General features: G+C 44.9%; 1 protein-coding gene across 1 annotated transcript in view; it reads left to right on the forward strand.

Annotated features, from left to right (window-relative positions):
* KIAA1217 (sickle tail protein homolog) overlaps positions 1 to 19252 on the forward strand; it is a 302577-nt gene that overhangs the window by 264603 nt on the left and 18722 nt on the right. The window contains 4 exon segments of the mRNA XM_023256446.2: positions 9380 to 9555; positions 14972 to 15102; positions 15677 to 15824; positions 17587 to 18034. Of these exon segments, the coding sequence (XP_023112214.2) occupies positions 9380 to 9555; positions 14972 to 15102; positions 15677 to 15824; positions 17587 to 18034 (903 nt within the window).

The following is a 19252-nucleotide window of genomic DNA, read 5'->3' on the forward strand; positions in this document are numbered from 1 at the left end:
TTCATTGATGTGAACCAGGGGCCAGGCACTGGTGACTCTAGAATGCTCCAGGGTAAGAACTATTGCTCTTGGGTATTATGAACGCTCAGTCCATTGAGATGTTTCTTGGAAATGTTGTGATCTCAGTCAACTATCACAAGAGTGAAGCAGAAACACATGGGGTACCCACCACCCTGTATGTGTGAAAAACACCCAATGACTTCAAAGGCCTGGCTTCTAACAATGCACCTCATTCCCAGTGGCTAATAGAACGTGTTCTCTACTTAGTTACAATTGATACAAGAGCCAAAAGGAACTTTCCAAGGTAATAGTCGGGTCAGCAATTAGCTGCCAATAATAGAAACAGATAGATGGCCTTATACCTAACAAATGTTTCCTTCAAAAGACTATCTTTATCCATTACCTCTTCTGATGTGATTTAGAAAAAGCTTACTTTTCCTAAGTGATGAGCTACATCTTTCTTCAAAAGTGCCACAGTACTTGGATTTTCCCAAGACAATCCCATATCCACTGAAGTGACTGCAATTCTGTCCCTCTCTGTGGGCTGAGGAGAGAGGGAAGCTTCTGGAAGATATGGTACAAGTTCTGTAAGGGCCAGATGGGACTTGGCCTAAAGAGAGAATGAATACGTCTTACTTATCTAATTCTCACAGTTTTTTTTTTCCCCCCTTGGTTCCTATTTCCTTTTTCTGCCTCCTGATAAATTTCTAAAAAATGGGCTGGTTCTGAACGTAGTGTTCCATTTTTAAGACTACTGAGAATTTACTGTGCTCTCCTAAGAGAGGAAGGAAGTAAAATACCAACACAAAAAAGAAACATGGCAGTACACAGAGACCTTGTATTTGAAATGATATAATTCAATAGTGTTATCTTAAGATGGCTTTTTAAATAAGATAGTGCCTCATAGAAATGTGCGAGAGTCTCATTTATCATCCAAAAAATGATCATGGGAATGTATATCCCTGAGAAAAGCACACTACAGTTTGGTCCATGTGAGCAGATCTATTTTTACCCATTGGGCAGAAATAATAAATGGAAATAGTTCAGGGTTTGATGAGTAGGCTGCCATGCAATGCACCAAGCCCTAGGTAGACTGTCACATGGAGGCTGTCTAAGGTGGGGAGTCATCTCCCAGGTAACATGTGGTTGTCACCAGGCATCTTATGTGTCGTTCCCTACAGCCTGGGGAACTTAATTGACCAGGTAGCCAGGAGTCATTCTGGAGTCTGGCTATCATCATGAAACTTCCTGATTTGTGGTACAACCACTGTTCAGTGTCACCGCTGAACAGGAAGTCAGTTCCACTATATGACAGTGTGGGCTAGACTGATAGTCCTAGGTTTTGCCTAAGAAATCAAGGTTGAGTATGTGAGGCACATTGTCCAATTAGAAGTGGGTGAAATTAGTTTCAGGTAGTTTCCTAGTTTCTTGATGTTGATAGGGACGGCTTATTTGGTTTAATTAAATATTTAATGGCCAAGAACGTTATTCCTAAGGCATAGCATTTACAATAAATTTATGTGTCTTTTTTTTTTAATTTTTTAATGTTTATTTCTGAGACAGAGACAGAGCATGAGTGGGGGAGGGGCGGACAGAGAGGGAGACAGAGGGAGGGAGACAGAGAATCAGAAGCAGGCTCCAGGCTCTGGGCTGTCAGCACGGAGCCCGACGCGGGGCTCGAACTCACAAACCGTGAGATCATGACCTGAGCCAAAGTCAGTCACTCAACCGACTGGGCCACCCAGGCGCCCCAACAATAATTTTATGCTTCCAGAATGAGGGGTAACTGTAACTGTACTTGCCTTCCCACTGTTGACAACTAGAAAACTGGAGGAAAAAAAAGTGAAACAACTGTTTCCAGGCATTACGTTATAACAGATTGTAATCCTTAGGAGGATGAAAGCAAAGAAGTGAAATTCAGCTTTCTGCCTGGGGCACTTTTCAGATCATGATGTGGAAAGCAATAACCCAGGCGGAGCACTGACAGTGTAATTGAGGAGATAAGATAAAAATTTAGAGAGCTGAAACAGCTAGAATTTGTGGAGTTGAGTACCAAATAAGAAAAAGGTCTGCAGAGAAAAGACTATATAAATCTGTGCCCTGTTATTGAATAATAAGCCACGTATGTGTAGTGTGAAAGACCACCTAGCCAGGCAAAAACAAAGTAGGAAGCTCTAAGATTAAAAATCCCCAGAGCTCATACAGGGCTGGGAGATGTTCATACTTTGACAAGCAAGAGTAAAGAGGCTTCATTGGTCACCTGGGGCATTCAATAGAGATCAGAGAAGAACCATGTTCCAGTTTTAGGACTAAACTAGTCCCAGAGTAAAGGCTACCCTAGATTCACCCTAACAAAGCTTAAAAGCAAGCCTCTAAAGAACAAAAATGATCCACAAGTAACTGAACCATCTGCCAGAGAAACTCCATCTGTAAAGGAAAACAAAATTCAAAACTGCCTGCCTAGCACTCAGTCAAAAATTACTAGACATGTGATCCATAACCTTAAGAAAACTCAGTTGATAGAAATCAACCACTTATGGCAGGAATAACAAGAACAGCAGCATGGACTTTAAAACAGCTATAATAATTATTCTCAAGGGTTTAAAGAAAAACATGAACACAATGAGACAAGAAACAAAATTCTTTTAAAAATCTAAGTGTAACTTTCAAGGGCTGAAAAACACAATATCTGTGAATGGACTTAACAGAAGATTTATTAGTGTAAAAACAAAATATTAGCCAACTTGAAAACATAGCAATAGAAACTGTTCAAACTGAAGTATAGAGAGAAAAAGACTGAAGAAAATGAACCAAAACTTAATGATTTGTGAAATGATATTAAGTGGTCCAGGGAAAAGAGAAAAATATTAGAAGAAATAATGGCTAGAATTTTTCTAAATGCAACCAGAGGGGGAAAAAAGACACCGTACATAATAGGGGAATATAAATAAGAATGAACACCTACTTCTCATTAGAGACACAACTTAAGTCTGGAACGATGAAATGACATCTTTGCAGTATTGAAAAAAAAAAAAAAAAAAACAAACTCCTTCATCAGATAGAGGACACTTCCCAAGTGGTTTTATGAAGCCAGCTGGCATTACCCTACAAGCAAAACCAGTCAAAGATATTTTAAGAAAAGAAAATATAAACCAGTATCCCTCATGAAAGTGTATGTAACAAATCCAAAACAAAATATTAGCAACTGAATCCAGCAGTATATAAAGAGAATATTATCCTGGTTTTCATCCCAAGAATGCAAGATTGTTTTAACATGAAAAAAAATTAATGTATCTGACCTTATTTATGAAATAAAGGAGAAAACCCATATCATTTCAATAAATACAGAGAAACCATGTGATAAAATTCAATGCTGATGATAAAAACATTCAGCACTCTAGTACAAGGACACTTCCTTAACTTGGTAAAGGATGTCTGAAAAACCTACAGAAAACATAGTTGATGGTGAAACACTACACATTTCCCATAAAATCGGAAACAACAGCCAAGAAGGCTGTTCTCACTTACTATTGAGTACTGCACTTAAGATCCTAACCGGTGCAATAAGGCTAGAAAAAGAAAGAAAAGGCATACATATAGGAAAAGAAATTGGCTTTACTCACAAATGACATGATTGTATATATATAGAATCAGAAAGACTACAAAAATTGCTACTAGAAATGAGTAAATTAAAGCAAACTCACCAGAATCAAGTCAATATGTAAACATATAAAAATGTTAGTATATACAATACAAATCCATGCAAATTGATTTATCCACGCAATGGAATACCACTCAGCATAAACAAAAATGAACTATTAAAACACTCAACAACACCCAGAAAGGGTGAAGGGGAGAAGGGAAGAAGCCACACCCAGAAGATTACATACTGTGTCTGCAGAACAGAAAAACTAATCTATAGGGACAGAAAACAGATTGGTGGTTTCTCTGGGCTGGGGTTTGGGTGACTGATTGCAAAAGGTCATGAAGGAGTTTTCTAGCGTGATAAAAAATGCTATCTTTTCAGTGGTGGTTACATTGGTGTATACATTTGTCAAAATTCACTGACCTGTGCACTTAAAATGGGTATACTTTATTGCTTGCAACCTATAATAGAGGGTTTTTTTAAGTTAATTGAAAGGTAGGTATCATTGTAATGATTTGAACTGCTAACGGCTAATTTATTTGAAGCATTTAGAGAGAGATGCTGATCTACATCCTGCCTTCAGCTCACTTCACACACTGCTGGGATGAACAGGAGAGTCCTGTGTCCTAGGGACATTGGCCAGAACACCGTCCAGGAGGGCAGGGGGACTAGCGGAAAGGGGAAGGAGAACGTGGGCACATCCTTATTCCTTCATGATTAACGTATCATTGCCTAGCATTGGGCTATGGAAAATTCCCTCTGTAATCCCTCCAGCTGGCTCTGGTAAGCCCCTCTTTTGGAAGGAGGATCCTATAACCTGGAACTCCGGGCAAACCTCCTCTCCAAGGGGAATAATTTTAATGCAATCTGACCGTGTTACCAGTTGAGTAACTTGAATATTACGTACATTCTTCTGATATGTCTGCACTTCTGAGTAATGTTCTATTGAAATTCATTTGTGCAGCAAATATGTGGTGGGTACCTACTGTGTGCCAGAAACTGTGCTTGGTGGCTGGAAATAAAACAGACACGTCCCTGCCTTGTTAGAGGAGCAACTTGGGGTGGTTGAACAATGACTAGGTGGAATTCAGAAGACTTGGTTGTCACCATGATTCTGCCCTTAATGACTGAGTGACCCTGAATAAGTCACTTAACCTCTCAGAGCTCCACTTTTCCCATCGTCCAGATTTCAATTTTCAGAATTTTAAACATCCCAGTAATAATTTCCAGTTTGATAGCCACTGTTAATATCTGCTGCTAACAGGACCATAACTTGTGGAATTTGTCTGTGAGATTTGGTGGGAGGGTTAGGTACAGAGGGCTGTGACATGACCCATCCATTCAAGAGCCCTTCTCTTAGACCATAATGTTTACTCTGAGTGACTCATCAGAATCGTCTGAGGAGTTGAAAGAATTCCCAGTGCCCAGGCTGCCCGGTAGACCAATGAAATCACAGTCTCTCAGGGGGTAGCACCCAGGTGTCAGTCACTTTTCAACACACTTAGTCATGCACTTCTTTGTCCCTTGCATCCCTGTGACCCCTCATCTCCCCACCCCTTCAAAGGAAATAGCTCTGTGGGATTTGACCTCCCGTTTTGATAGCTGGCAGTGCTGCTGTGTATATTCAACAACCACTGCAGTCAGAGCAAGTCGGGGCATGAGAGGTGAGCCCACCGCATATCCGAGCCCATGGGTCAGCCCATGTATCTACAATCTAGGAAGGCATTTCAGATTCTCCTTTGTTTGTTCTTAACAGCATTACTGCTTAGTCCAGGTGTTTATCCGTATTTATTAAGTACCTGCCGTGAATGGCCCTGTATCCTGGAGACTCTGTGAAGAGCAGAAATTAACCACATGAAGGGAACAGCAGGTGCAAAGTCCCTGTGGCAGAAAGGAGCCTAGCCAGTCGAAGAACAGAAAGGAAGGATGTTTGTGTGACTGGAGCAGGGACTGCCGGCTGCATGCCATGCGAGGAGACTGGCGATGTGGGAAAGGGTGAGACTTCCTTGTGCCTTGTGGGCAAAGCTGGAGCTGCAGAGAACATGGGAGGAAGTTGCCCTCGATGCATCGTTTCCATACCTGGTGGCTTTTAGCAGCATACTGACTGTTTTTAAGACCACAAGAAAAAGCCGCTATTAGCAGAAGCCATGAGAGCATGACTATGAGTCATACAGAGGAGGTAACCTGGGAGTGGCACGTTTCTATTTGCTTCCCTTCCAGACCAAACTGCAGGCCCCACCCCCAGGGCCTGGTTTGTGCCAGACACTGTTGTAAGCACTTTATTCCCTCACTGAATCTCCATTACCAGCCTATGAGATAAGAACGATTATTGCCCCTTTTATGGATAGACACCAATGAATAATTTGCTCACAGTCACATGGCTACCACGTGGTGAAACTAGAAATGGAACCCAGGCAGTGTCTTGCTGGATGGGCAGGTAATCAGTACAGAGCTGATGTTGGAACGTGACGGTGGCCCTGCTTGCTGCTTCTGTTGAAATGTTTTATCTTCATTCAACAAAAATAGAAGACACCGTGAAGGTTTGAGTTGAGGGTCGCATGGTCAGATGGCGTCTGCACAAATAGCGGGCAATTGACAAAGGCATCATTCTCATGAGGTCACATACAGTGGTTGTGCTACAGCCCATGACACCAGAACGCAAACAGCTAATTGAAATTTCAGGGAACCTTTAGGTATGATACAATAGGTATCATGTAACGTCTGTCTCTGAGGCTGGTTGAACGAATTCACTTGATGGATGTGCTATTAGCAAACTCTCCTGCCCCAGAGAAACACTTAATACAGGACTTGGAAACAGGAGTCAAGCGTTTGACTACATTCTTCTGAAGCCAGATGCAAACCACACATCTTCTGCTCTCCGGGGTAAGGAACAAGAGTGCTCTGGAAAGTATATGGAAAGTTACGTGGAGGTTGTGGCAGTATGTGTGCAAGCAGCCTACATAAAACCCAGGGAAAATAACAAATTGCCAAGAACCTTGAGCTCATCTGGGATCATTGTTGTTGCAACCACCAACATCAAGTATTATGTTTTCATGGTCTGTGATTACATGGCATTCGGTACATGGACCTGTGTAAACAAGAGGGACACAGATTCTCTCTTTTTTTAAGTTTCTTTATTTGTTTTAAGAGAGCAGAGGAGGGAGAACCCCAAGCAGGCTGTGTGTTAGCCTGCAAATCCCACTGCGGGGTTTGAACCCACGAACTGTGAGATCATGACCTGAGCTGAAATCAAGAGTCAGACACCCAACCAGCTGAGCCACCCAGGTGCCCCAAACATAGATTCTCTTTTAACTAATACAGTGAAATAGTCCATGGCTAAATCAACATTTCTTGATCACCTATTCGATACCAAGCAGTAGCTCATGTAATCCTCAGACCAGCACTGCTAGAGGAAGTGAATCCTCATCCTTGAAGATAAGGAAATGGAGATCAAGTGAGTCTAAGGAACATGCCAAAGTCTCACAGTAGCCAGAGTTTGGGGTTCGATCCAAAGTGGAACCACAAAAGGCTCTGAACCGTGCAAAGCAGTCTTGAAAAAGAAGAAATCTAGAGGCAACACACTCCCTGATTTCAAAACATAAGGCAGAGGTATAATAATCAACATAGTATGGTACTGGCATAAAAACAGACACATAGATCAATAGAACAGAATAGAAAGCCCAGAAGTATGATCCCATTCATATATGGTCAATTAATTTATTTATGATAAAGGAGCCAAGGGTATACAATGAGGGAAGAAAGGTCTCATCAATAAATGGTGCTGGGAACACTGGATGCCTCATGCAAAAGACTGACACTGGACCACCATCTCTCACCAAACACAAAAGTTAACTCTAAAATGGATTTAAGACTGGAATGTAAGACCTAAAGCCATGAAACTCCTAGAAAAAAAACATAGGCAGTAAGCTCCTTGACAGAGGTCTTGGCCATGAATTTTTAAAGCTAACACCAAAAGTAAAAGCAACAAAGGAAAAAATAAACAAGTAGGACTACATCAAAGTAAACAGCTTCTGCACAGCAAAGGAGACCATCAACAACGTGAAAAGGCAACCTACCGAATGGGACAAAATATTTGCAAATCGTATATTTGATAAAAGGTTAATATCCAGAGTATGTATACCTCAATCCAAAGAAAAAATCAACCAAACCCCAAACAACCCAATTTTTAAATATGGGCAGATTTGAAAATAGATAATTTTCCAAAGAAGATATGAGCATGACCAACAGGTACGTGAAAATTATACCCAACTTTATGAATCGTCAGGGAAATGCAAATGAAAACCACGATGAGATATCACCTCGCACCCATCAGAATGGCTAGTACCAAAAAGACGAGAAATGAAAAGTGTTGGCGAGGATGTGGAGAAAAAGGAGCCCTCGTACACTGTTGGTGGGAACGTAAATTGGTGCAGCCACTCCGGAAAACAATACGGAAGTTCCTCTAAAAATAAAAATAGAACTACCATGTAATCCAGCAGTTCCACTTCTGGGTATTTATCTAAAGGGAACAAAAACAGTAACTCAAAAAGATACATGCGCTCCCATGTTTATTGCTGTACTGTTTACAATAGCCAAAAGATGGAAACAAAAGTGTCCATCAATGGATGATCAATATTGTAATATTATATGGTGACTACGCTTGTTGAGCATTGAGTAACATATAGAATTGTTGAATCACTGTGTTGTACACCTGAAACTAATATAACGTTGTATGCCAACCATACTTCAATAATAAATAAAAATAAAAATAATTAGGTGTTTATATACAATGGACTATTACTCAGCCATAGAAAAGAATGAAATCTTGCCATTTGTGCCAATATGGATAGACCTTGAGGGCACAATGCTAAGCGAAATGAGTCAGAGAAAGACAAATGTCATATGATCTCTCTTATATGCGGAATAATAATAAAAAAAAAAAGCCTCGTGGATACAGAGAACAGATTGGTGGTTTCCAGAGGGGGGGAGTGTGAGAAATGGGTGAAGGGGGTCAAAGTTTTTAAAAAAGCCTCTGAGATCTAAAAGGCCAACTAATACGGGTATTTGGGGCACCATGATGGAAGGAGGCTGCAGTAGGCAGGAAGGAATATTTTGGTGCACAGACCACTTCTCCTAACTTTACAGATATTCTCCTAACACCGTAAGCCATATTCCTAAACGTTCCACTCTTGCAGCTGAAGTCTTGCACAGAGAAAGAGAAAGTGATGTTTCCAAGATCACGTGAGTTCGAGGAAGGAGCGTGGGTTGGGTCACTGGGTTCTGCATAATCACACGCTCAGTTCCGTGTTTCAATTTGGGGTTTGCAAAGCCCAGGCGCATCTTCAGAGCCACACAACCAGCAAAAAAAAAAAAAAAAAAAAAAAAAAAAAAAAAAAGGTGCTTGACTCCAAAGCTAGTGCTCTCAGCTGCTCCCTGTAAAAAACATGTCAGTGAGAGTTTACGCCTGTTGTCCATGCTGCACTGACCGGAGTAAGTGTCCTACTTTTTGCAGACACAGACATGAAAGTCTGGTTGGCAGTTGGCAGTAAACCTCAGATGTTGGCTGAAGTAGCAATATTATATACAATCTCTGCTTCCTTCCCTTTCTCACTGAAATAAATATTCAGCTGCAGGGCTGTTTACCCCAGCCGGCTTCTGAAGACCGTCAGGCAGTCAGTCGCCACGACGTCAGTCAGGCAGCACCAATTGAAGTTGATTTCTTTTGTTCAACAGCTGCAGAACCAGGAGCTGCTGAGGGCAATGATGAAGAAGGCCGAGCTGGAAATCAGCGGCAAAGTGATCGAAACCATGAAGAGGCTGGAGGACCCTGTGCAGCGACAGCGCGTCCTCGTGGAACAAGAGAGACAGAAATACCTACACGAAGAGGAGAAGATCGTCAAAAAGCTGTGGTGAGTGCCAGTCACCCGTTGGACCCGAAAAAGACACTGTCCTTGCCAACGAGAAGCCCCTTCCTAGATGGTGCTCTCTCCCTTTCTCTCTTTTAACTTTTTTAAAAGTTTATTTATTTTGAGAGAGAGAGAGAAGGAGAGAGCAAGGGGGCAGGAGGGCGGGAAGAGAGAGAGAGAGAGAGAGAGAGAGAGAGGAGAGAGAGAGAGAGAGAGAGAGAGAGAGAGAGAGAGAATCTCAAGCAGGCTCCGCACCAACAGCACTAAGCCCGAAACAGGGCTCGAACTCCCAAAGCGTGAGATCATGACCTGAGCCGAAACCAAGAGTCGGACGCTTAACCCACTGAGCCACCCAGGCGCCCCTCCCTCTTTCTTTATTGAGCACCTACTGTGTACAAGTTAGGGTTCTGCTGCTTCTGGGTATCCTTGGACACTTAGCGCCCCTCTGTCCAGACCCCGGGAAGTTCGACTGCGCTTGTCTCATTAACAGCTGGAGCACCGCGCTCCTTTGTAGGGCTTGGCAACAGAGAAAATGAGAGGAAGCAAATGGCAAAACCCAATGACAAATGGGAAGTCTGCATTTAATCTCAGTAAATGAAAACTAATAGCCAAAATAACGGTGTTAAAATTATCTTCCTATTATTCAACTGTAGTTAAAAGCACAAAAGAAGAATTTAAGTGTAAATTATGTCTGATCCAGGAATGAAAGATGCCTCCTTGAATGTTATCAATCTTCTATGAGGTTCTTATTGAAAGCATCTATCAAGTCCCACTATTGAAATGAGCAGTTTTATTACTCCCCAGTCACTGGGGTGGGCACATCTTTTATGGTAATATATGTTTTGTTATGCAATGAAGATTTATCATAGAATGATTTCACCTTCTAGTGTAATGAGTAGTAATTTTTCTGGATTCTCCTAGCATTGTTAATTCTCTTAAATCTCCCAAATTGGGACTAGAAAGAAGCAACTTTCACGTTCTTCTCATGGGCAGAAGGACTGGAAGTCTCCATGATGGAAAGTGTTATTTTCTGTCAACTGTTTGATATTTGAGCCTGTGTCACCCCAGATGCCCACCCAGCGTGTCTAATTAAAATAAGAATGTCCCTCTCAGTAGCAGTCCAGAGGGGGGAAAAAATCAATTACAGTTATAATTTTCCAAAAAAAAAAAAAAAAAGAATTTGACCACTGTTCACCAACATCTCAAAATAGCTTCTAATATTTTATGTAGTTCATTCATTTGTAGACCATTAATCACCCACCGTGAGGTGATAAGGCTATTATTTGTCTGAAATGTTTTTGTGATGGCCCAGTTTTCCTACATCTAGGTGTTAAAAGATTCTTCTTGAAAACTTCTTTAAAAATGTGTAGCCTTTTAAGAATATTTTATGTTTTCCAATTAAATCACGAAAAAGTAAATTTCCTTCTTTTAAGAATTGTGTTTATCAGTCAGCTAAGTCTTGCTTTTGCTCTAGAAAAAGTACTTAATCTCAGTACTACCCCAGTAGCCCAGCACAGGAGTGAGCTAGGAAGGGGCATGGGGAGCCTATCAGGAGAGCACTTCATCTGTGGGCTGGCTGCACCTGGAGAAGATGTGCACAGGGCATTTGAGGAGCTCCAGTCCGGCAAAGCAGAGCATATGAGTTATGTGTATAGCCCAAAACAGGTGGCTCACCTGTGCCAGGTGACCCTACGCAAAGGAGAGATTGCTTCGGGCCCCAGGGATCAAGAAGACAACCTGAAATAAGTTATTTGTCCTGTGCCCCCAGACCCAGGGCAGTGCCGTGTGTTTAGCGGGGTCTCACAAAGGGTTTGTTAAACCGAACTAGGCTGGCCTGGAGGTCAGGTGGGGTTCCATCAGTGAAAGCGGGGCGAGGGATGGGGGGTTCCCAGGCAGAGCAACCCCGTGAGCCAGCAAGACTCAGGACCAGGAAGGTGCAAGGTGTCCTTGGAAAACTGAGGGCCGACCACGTTGGCGGAGATGATGCAAGATACTAGACCATGTCTCATGTCTGGGTAACGCCGTTCCCCCTTGCATGATGCCTGCCCGTATCTTACACCACATTCACGCCCTGCCTGCCTGTTCCGTGTGTGCAGGGACTGTGTTTACCGAGATTGGAGGATCATGTGACAGAAACCTAGATTCCTGGCTTTTCGTGGAAGCTCCTGGGTCCAACCCCAGATCCAGAACCTCTCTGGATGGAGCGTAAGAATGTGCATTTTACCCAGGGGAGATTCTCAAGTGTCTTCCCATTTGACCAACCTGATGAGGAGGTCACTGACGGTTTTTGATCAAAGATGCAGCAAAGTTTTTTGATCAAGGAAACACAGCAAAGGATGCAGAGCTGTGTTTCAGAAAGGTCCCTCTGGTGATCATGTGCAGGACTATTGGAGGGGGAAACATTGGTGTCAGGGAAACCATATTGGCAGCAGCTAGAACAGTCCAGTCGAAAGTCAGTAAGGCCTGGGGCACAAGGGTGGCTCCCTCCATCAGTTAAGCGTCTGAGTCTTAATTTCAGCTCAGGTCATGATCTCAAGGTTTGTGGGATTGAGCCCCGCATTGGGCTGTGCACTGACAGCATGGAGCCTGTTTGGGATACTCTCTCTCGCTCTCTCTCTCTCCCTCCCTCACTTGCATGCATACACTCTCACTCTCAAGATAAATAAATAAACTTAAAAAAAAATGTCAGTAGGCCTGAATCAAGGAGTAAAAACAGGAATGGGAAGAGAAATCAAATGAAAATGGACTGTTACAAAAGACAGCTGGGGGCGCCTGGGTGGCTGTCGGTTAAGTGACTGACTTCAGCTCAGGTCATGATCTCACGGTTTGTGGGTTCAAGCCCCGCATCAGGCTCTGTGCTGACAGCTCAGAGCCTGGAGCCTCCTTCAGATTCTTTGTCTCCTCTCTCTGCCTCTCTCCCACTTGTGCTCTGTCTTACTCTGTCTCTCAAATACATGAGAAATACATGTAAATACATGTAAAAAAAAAAGACAACTGGAAATTTCAACTTAGGAGCATCAGGAAAACAATCTCCCCTCCTTCCCTCCTCTCTCCTCCCCTGCCCTTCACCTTACACACACACACACACACACACACACACACACACACACAGGAAAATAAGTTCTCTTGGGCGTCATGTTGGACTAAGTTGCTGGTGAGCCATTAAGAGGGCAGAAAAGTGAAATTTGGATCTAGAATACGGAGAGAAATGGAATCCAGATCATTTCTCTTTGGTGGGTTTCTACTTGGAAATAATAATTGGGCTTCTAATAACTGTCAAATTAAATATACTTCATTAATATATTAATGAAAACATTAATGCTTCTTTTAACTAACATAGTATGAAAAGCAACTTACACAAATAGAATGGATTTAGAGCTAAACCACAGCATCTGTGAACATCTGGCTTTCCTTTGAGCCGAGTTCACATATCCAAAGTCATATTGATTACATAATATTGAAAGTTTGTTTTCAGCATTCATTTTAGCTCCATGATCTGTTATATTTTGAATAAATAAATTTTATCCGAGTGCTTCATAATATATATCATAAACATATGAACAGAAATGACATTGTTGTATACAATAATATCAATACACTTTTGTGTATATTCCTTGATCAACCCAGGAAAAGCTGTGACATTTATGGGTCTTCTGTGTTCAGAGTTATGAAATCCCAAAGGCACATCATGTAAAAGAGATTAAAATAGAACTTTAGGCAGACTGACTTCAGGTCAGATGATAGCTCTTAGGAGTATTCATTGACACCTGGCAGACTTGTGGGTTGTAAATGGAACCGTGATAACATTTGGGTCTTAGCTCTTCCCTCGGAACTTGGAAGGACTGGACAGTGTGTCCAGTCTACACTCTAAGATATTTCGTTTTGGTGATGAAGTGGTAAATAACTTTTGCACACATAGGTGCCATATTTAGAGCTCTTGGGAGGGATGGCATACATCGTCTCCTCAGGGGTGTGGTTAGCTGCAGGAAGTTTCCTGTGGGTGGGTTCCCATAACACCAGGTACCTTTCCATAGTTTGCAAATGTGGACAGTGAGCAGTTGGGGCTTTCCCTTTGGGTCCTGAGTTGCAGTATTTCATCTGAAGGGATCACAGGCAGTTTGGGTCCATTTTCCATATTAGAATGAAAGACGTCACCAAAAACTCCATCTCGCTTCTCTACAGCGGATGGACTTGTTGTTTGTCCCATTGGTCCTTGTTAAACACACATGGCATCCCGCCTGAATCCGTCCTGCAGTAGCTGTGCCATCCATAACCTCCATCTGCGCCCCCACTTAGCGGGAAGGGTCTTGGCAGGCCATCTTTTTACAGATAACGCTGTGTCTTCTTTCCCTGTTCCCCGCCAGCCCCTAGCACTGCCCCTGTAGGTGAATGCTGTTTGCCTACCGCCACCTAGTGGTTCTTAATCTCTCAACGTTCTTGTCCTCCACTACCTTAAGAGAAGTTTTCTGTTGTCAGATTTACAGGCAAACTGAAATGATACAACCGTGTTTACGATGGGTGATTAATGTGCCCAGGAGACAGGATGTTGTTGGTTTGTTTCGTTGGTTGCTTTGCATTTTGAAGCAGAAGACCTCAGAACTAGCAGTACCTGTGTGTGTGTGTGTGTGTGTGTGTGTGTGCGTGCGTGCACCTGCGTGTGTCTTTCTCTCCCTCTCTCTTACACACACATACACACCAGAAATCAGATCTGTGATCGTTCTTCCTCTTTGAAGCTTAGAGAGGAAAGTCAGTCCTTATTGATGAGGCCATCAGTATAAACCAGAGGTTCTCCATCAGGGGCAAGTTTGCTCCCCTCCCCCACCCCATCCCCACTTCCCTCAGGGACATTTCCCAGTGTCTGGAGACATCTTTGTTTGTCACACACCGGGGAGAGGGTGCTACTAGATCTAGTGGGTAGAGGGCAGGGGTGCTGCGAAACACCCTACAATGCACAGGTCAAGTCCCTATAGGAAAGAATTATCCAGCCCAATATATCAAGTTTCAGGTTTAGAAGGCTAATATAAGCCAATCAGGACCCCTCCTTTTGCCCCGCTGAGGCGTGCACTCCCCGCCCCCACCCCATCACCTTACAAAATGCACACTGCCCTCCCTTAGTCAGCATCAGCACCACTGAAAATAAAGAATGGGTCCAGCCACCACCTCCCCTCTGGCCAACCTGGGCATCCCCAAGAACAGGCCCTGGGAAAACTCCTTGCACCCGCCTTACACCTCAGAGGAATATTTAAGCCACACCAAGCTACTCTCTCGAGATACTGCCGTCATCTTAGCAGGAGGCCAGGGGAGGCTGGGCCGCGGTGAGCAACAGGAGGCTCGGATGGGCCCTTTGCTACTACAGCTGTCCTTCTGGGGGGCCTCGGTGTTCACTGCCACCTACTGGTCTGCTTGCCCCCACCCCCAGTGAGCTGGAAGACTTCGTTGAAGACTTGAAGAAGGACTCTACGTCGGCTGCCCGAGTGGTCACTCTAAAAGATGTGGAAGATGGGGCTTTCCTCCTGCGACAAGTGGGAGAAGCAGTAGCCACCCTGAAAGGTGAGCCTCCTCCTTGAAGGGGAGAAGTCCGAAGCGTGTCTCCGGGAGGAGAGCGGGGTGGAGGGGGGGAGGTTAAAACTCTGTCCGACAGTGACAGATCCGTTCGTTCGTGCATGTGTGCCTGCAAGTGTTCATCAAATATCCTGTGGGCCGGGCGCTGTTCTAGGTACTGGCGATGCCTCACTGAACAAAATGGGCAGATGTCCCTGTCTTCTTGGAGCTTCTATTTTAGTGGGCGCCATGAGATTGAGGGCGAAATGATACCAATGCCAGTTTCTCTCCACTGGCTCTTCCAGTGTGCCAGGGCACCTGTGCCAAATTCATTGAAAATGGCCCTCAGGGACAGTTGCCTTTATCCCACATAAGCAGACAGGAAGTGAGGCGCGGAGGACCTCTGCCCTTGCCCGAGGTCACTTGGAACCCGGCTCTGTCTGACAGGCGTCTGCCTCCTGGAGATGTGTGCGGAGCGCTGCGGCCGGTGAACCCCACGCTCCCGACCCTACCCGGCGTGCGTGTGTGGGATGGGGGCTTGTTCCGCTTTTTCGCCAACTCACCCTCTGCTCTTGGCCTGCAGGAGAATTCCCCACCTTACAAAACAAGATGCGAGCCATCTTGCGCATAGAAGTCGAGGCCGTGCGGTTTCTGAAGGAGGAGCCCCACAGGCTGGACAGCCTCCTGCAGAGAGTACGGAGCATGACCGACACCCTGACCATGTTGCGGAGGTAACCGGCCCCCCCCCCCGCCCCGGGGGCGGGGAAACTCGTGAGGGAGGACGGCAGCAACTCCTTCCCACCTCAGACGTTCCATTGCAGTATGACTTGAGGTCCCGATCGTTCAGCACAGGCCTGCTGCATTTGGCACATCCTAGAGCTTAACGTTAGGAAACATTAAGTAAACATTTTTTTCAAAAAATCATTTGAAGGCGGTCCTTTTTAATAACGCTTTAAGATTAAAGAATGCGTCAAAATATTTTATTAGCCTCCTTCACTTCTGGAGCACAGATGACTTCAGTTAGAAGAAGAAATACACACTGAATGAAGTTCAAGAGACAGCATTAGAGGCGCGGCCCTGCCAAACTGGAGAGAGGGAGGGCAGGAGGGAGGAGAGCTTGAGAACTGGAAGTTGCCTTCATGAATATGACTACTGACAGTGGAAGAGAGGGCACGGTGGCAGGAGAGGGAAAGGGGGGGAACAGATCCTCGGGGGTCCCTTGGGGATTGGAGGAACAGGGTAGATAAACAGCAAAAGAAACAAGTGAGTAGCAGAGGAGAGTCATCGAATGCAGTGTCTCTTTTCAAATCAAAAATAGACATTTTAATAGGAAGAAAGTAAGGGACTGATTAAAGATTGTAGGTCAAGTACCATGTATCATATCATCTGACATACCCTACATTGATCGTAACAACAGCTCCCGAGGAAGGCGCCAGAAGGCAGTCTCATCCTCCCTCCTCCTTATCATCATCACTACATTCTACAGAAAAATATCTGAGGCTCAGAAAGGTACAGTTCCCAGCATCCTAGAGCTAGAACCTGCCAGAACTGATGATATTCAAACACAGGCCTGTCTGACCCCAGAGCCGTGTTCTTTCCACTGCACTGTGGGTGGAAATGCACAGCTTCACGTGACCCCAAAATGCAGAGGAGGATGAGGACCAAACGGGCTGTTAGATTTGGAGTCACTGTTGACCTCCCAGAAAGGCGTGGTCAAGTCCAGGTGGGGAAGGAAGCCTGATCCAAGCGACAGGAAGAGCAAGCACCAGGAATTAAAATACAGTTGCCTCTTGGACAACTCGGGTTTGAACTGCACGGGTCCACTTACGTAAGGATTTTTTTTTTTTGATAAGTACAAGACAATGCTGTAAATGTATTTTCTTTGTGATCTTCCTAATCACGTTTTCCTTTCCCTAGCTTACTTTATTGTAAGAATCCAGTCATAGCATACAAAAATGTATGTTAATCAGGTACTTATGATATAGGTAATCCTTCTGGTCAACAGTAGATAATTAGCAGTTAGGTTTTGGAGAGGAACAAGAGTTCCATGTGGATTTTCAAAGGAGGAGAGTATGGAGGGCTCAGGAAGCTTTTGGGGTTAGAACAGAGCATCTCTGAGGGCTGTCCAGCGGGGACTGGGTGGAGGGGGTTAATGTTAGAATCATCTGTTCACTCCTGGCCGCCCCCACACCAATAGTGATGGAACCGTGTCTGGCTGGGCACAACGGTGCTGGTGGAAAGGCAGAGACAGGCCATCTCGTGAGGGAAGGACTGAGCAATCAGGTACCAGAGACGGTTAGGAGGCAATTGGAGGGCATTAGGAAGTTGCTATGGAAACCTTCATCCCCAAGCTGCTACTCCGGGTTGTCAGATGTCTTAATTTTGCAACCTCTTGCCTGGCTTTGGGATGCCACGGCATTCAAGTGTGCCATACAAATAAAATGCAAGTTACCTACCTTAAGAGTTAATGCTGCTGTGCATGGTTTCTCCCAGACACGTCACCGATGGGCTCTTGAAAGGTACAGATGCAGCCCAGGCCGCACAGTACGTCGCTATGGAAAAGGCCACAGCCGCGGAAGTCCTGAAGAGCCAGGAGGAGGCACCCCACACCTCAGGCCAGCCCCTCCACGGCGCAGGAGTCCCCGGCGACGTGAAGTCAGAAGTGGTGCCCTTGACTGTTCACCATGCGCAGAGCTCCCCTGTGGTCATCCAGCCCTCCCAGCTCTCCGCCGCCCTGCTCAACCCCGCCCAGCACTTGCCGGGGGGCTCGGGTCCCCACCCCACCAGCCCTTCGGCCACCACACAGGAAGTGACCTCAGCTCTGCAGTCGGCACAGGCTCCTCAGTCCCCACAGATGCCCATGAACGGCTCTGCCATGCAGAGCTTGCTCATTGAGGAAATCCACAGCGCGAGCGCCAAGAACAGGGCAGTGTCCATTGAGGTAGGGTCCTATGTCCATTTCTCATTAACCCTATGGAGGAATAACATCTGGTCCTTCCCTCAAGGAGTTTATAGTCTGGTTGTAAAGAGAATGTATATATGTGTCAAAGATACATTTATATCAAATATAGATAGATAGATAGATATGTATATATCTATATATATGTATGTATATATATTTGTCTCAAAGGGAGATTTTTTGAACTACAAATGGGTTTCGATGGCCAGATTAAGAGAACAGTCGGATTTCAGAGAAGGGTGAGACATCCCATCCTGTGGGAAGGTGAAACCATGGTGTGCTGGGAAGTGTTTACCAACCAGTTCTCTGGTGGGGGCAGGGGGAAGCCCTGATTCATGGAATCTGCCAGTTTCTGAGGCGTATTCTCCCACCGTCGCTGATTGCGAGTTTCAGCGGGACGTCAGTGGGCATGCGGCTGGGGAGATGTGAGTCAGCTCTCCCCGCTCAAGCACATCACTGGTGAATGCGGGCCGGTGGAGGGTTTGCTACTGGCCCGGAAAAGTCAGTAGAATCTGGGTAAGTGGAGCAGGGTTGGTGAGGGCTAGCACAGAGGGGTTGCTGGAGCAAAGGGAACCACGAGTAAATTTGTTTTATGGGAACAAGATAGAGGAGATGAGGCTGGCAAAACAGACTGGAACCGGATGTGTGGGAGCTGGCAAACCAGTCCAGGACGTCTCAAGGTCATGGGGTGGGTGTCCAAAAGAAATGCGGCCCCTCAGAGCAGTGATAAAAAATCAGCATCTTCAGAAAATTGCTCTGAAACAATGTACAGAATCAATTAAGGTGGTGGGGTCTCGAATTAAGGTTGCTGGGTGGGAAGTCATTAGAGTAGTCTCAGGATGCAAGGTGGAGGCCGTCAAACTGGAAAGAGAAAACTGGGTCTTAGAGTCACACGACATAGAAAACACGCCATGGTTTTAAAGATTCTATCAGGAGCCCGGTATCCACGCCTGAGTATCACATTTTGTCTCCCCAGCGTCATTACCCCAGACCCTGCTCCTCACCGTGCCCGCCTCTCTTGCGTGTCAGCAGTGGATAACTCAGGTTTAAGAAAAAATAACCTCTTCAAAGTGCCAAGGCCACGGTCAGGGCAACCGGGCCTCTGGACCCTAGGTAGCTTCTGCCTCTGCTCCAAAGTCAGCGGCTGTGCCTCTCCTCCAAGCCAGCCGTTTACGAAACGCAGCTCACGGGAGGGGTGAA

Source organism: Felis catus, chromosome B4, assembly GCF_018350175.1.
Source record: "Felis catus isolate Fca126 chromosome B4, F.catus_Fca126_mat1.0, whole genome shotgun sequence".
Lineage (NCBI taxonomy): Eukaryota > Metazoa > Chordata > Mammalia > Carnivora > Felidae > Felis > Felis catus.